At 44.0% G+C, this 967-nt stretch overlaps 1 protein-coding gene across 1 annotated transcript in view; it reads right to left on the reverse strand.

Moving 5' to 3' along the window:
• The window catches only part of LOC101846448 (sperm-tail PG-rich repeat-containing protein 2), a gene marked incomplete at its 5' end in the record, with an annotated part of 66,442 nt that extends 65,979 nt beyond the window's left edge, over window positions 1-463 (reverse strand). The window contains 1 exon segment of the mRNA XM_013086599.1: window positions 280-463. Within this exon segment, the coding sequence (XP_012942053.1) occupies window positions 280-463 (184 nt within the window).
• Between the last annotated feature and the right edge of the window lie 504 nt (window positions 464-967).

A 967-nucleotide genomic window follows, 5' to 3' on the forward strand; every position in this document is an offset into this window, starting at 1 on the left:
CCCCCCCCCCCCCCTTCCCGGGATTCTTCAACTCTGTTGTCTGAACCAAAACGGGCTGAGTGGTATAAAATCCGAGCAGAATGACAGAGATACTCGCAGAAAAAAACAACAACAAATAAACACAGAAACAAACAAATAATTAAACAAAACAAACTTCCCAACTCTGGATCTGAATCCACGTTTTCGTGCAACGATGAAGATCCTAACCACCAAACGACAGGAGCGAGTGTTACATTCATTATTAACATGATCAAGAACAAACGGACAGTCGGTACTCACCTGGATTCTCAAGGTCAGGCTTGTGGACCACGACGTCTCTGGGCGGGGCGAACCTGGAGGCTGCCGACATGAAAGAGCCGTGCTTGCGATTGGCCGCCTCGGAACGGGGCTTGGCCACAGGCGGTTTCACCTGGCTCTTCTCGTAGGATTTGATGACGTCATAGGACCCGGGAGGCGGCGCGTCCTGAGAGGGGAAGATTGAATACAACACTGGATGAACTCTGCTGCTGTAATGGCCTTTTGCTTGTGATTGTGCATGTGGTTGTACTTGTGATTGTGATTTTAATTGTTGTTGTCGGTGTTTTTGCTTTCACAAAGAAGATATCACGAATTTTATTTTTTTAAACAAAAACTGCAGTAGTCTCTATCCGGATGTTTCGGGTAAGCTTATAATGAAATGCACCCAGTGCCATCGTAAAGATATGTAGAATTTTTGTAGAGAAGCACATTGCTGGAAGCAGCGCCAAGTCTGCTGAAAAAAGAAAAAGAAACACAAAAAGAAACATAAAAAACATGCATCAACAAACTTACGGGAACGGTAGAAGAAAGAAAAAAGGAGAACTAATTAATTATCCTTTCTGTGACGCAGTCCAACACCCCCCGGTAATCGTGTTATGACAGTAGATGTGGCTTATTTCATTCCTTTTCTTGTTGTGATTGCCTTTGTTTACGCCTTTGTTGTTGAAAT

This window comes from Aplysia californica, unplaced genomic scaffold (assembly GCF_000002075.1).
Source record: "Aplysia californica isolate F4 #8 unplaced genomic scaffold, AplCal3.0 scaffold00484, whole genome shotgun sequence".
In the NCBI taxonomy this organism is placed as follows: domain Eukaryota; kingdom Metazoa; phylum Mollusca; class Gastropoda; order Aplysiida; family Aplysiidae; genus Aplysia; species Aplysia californica.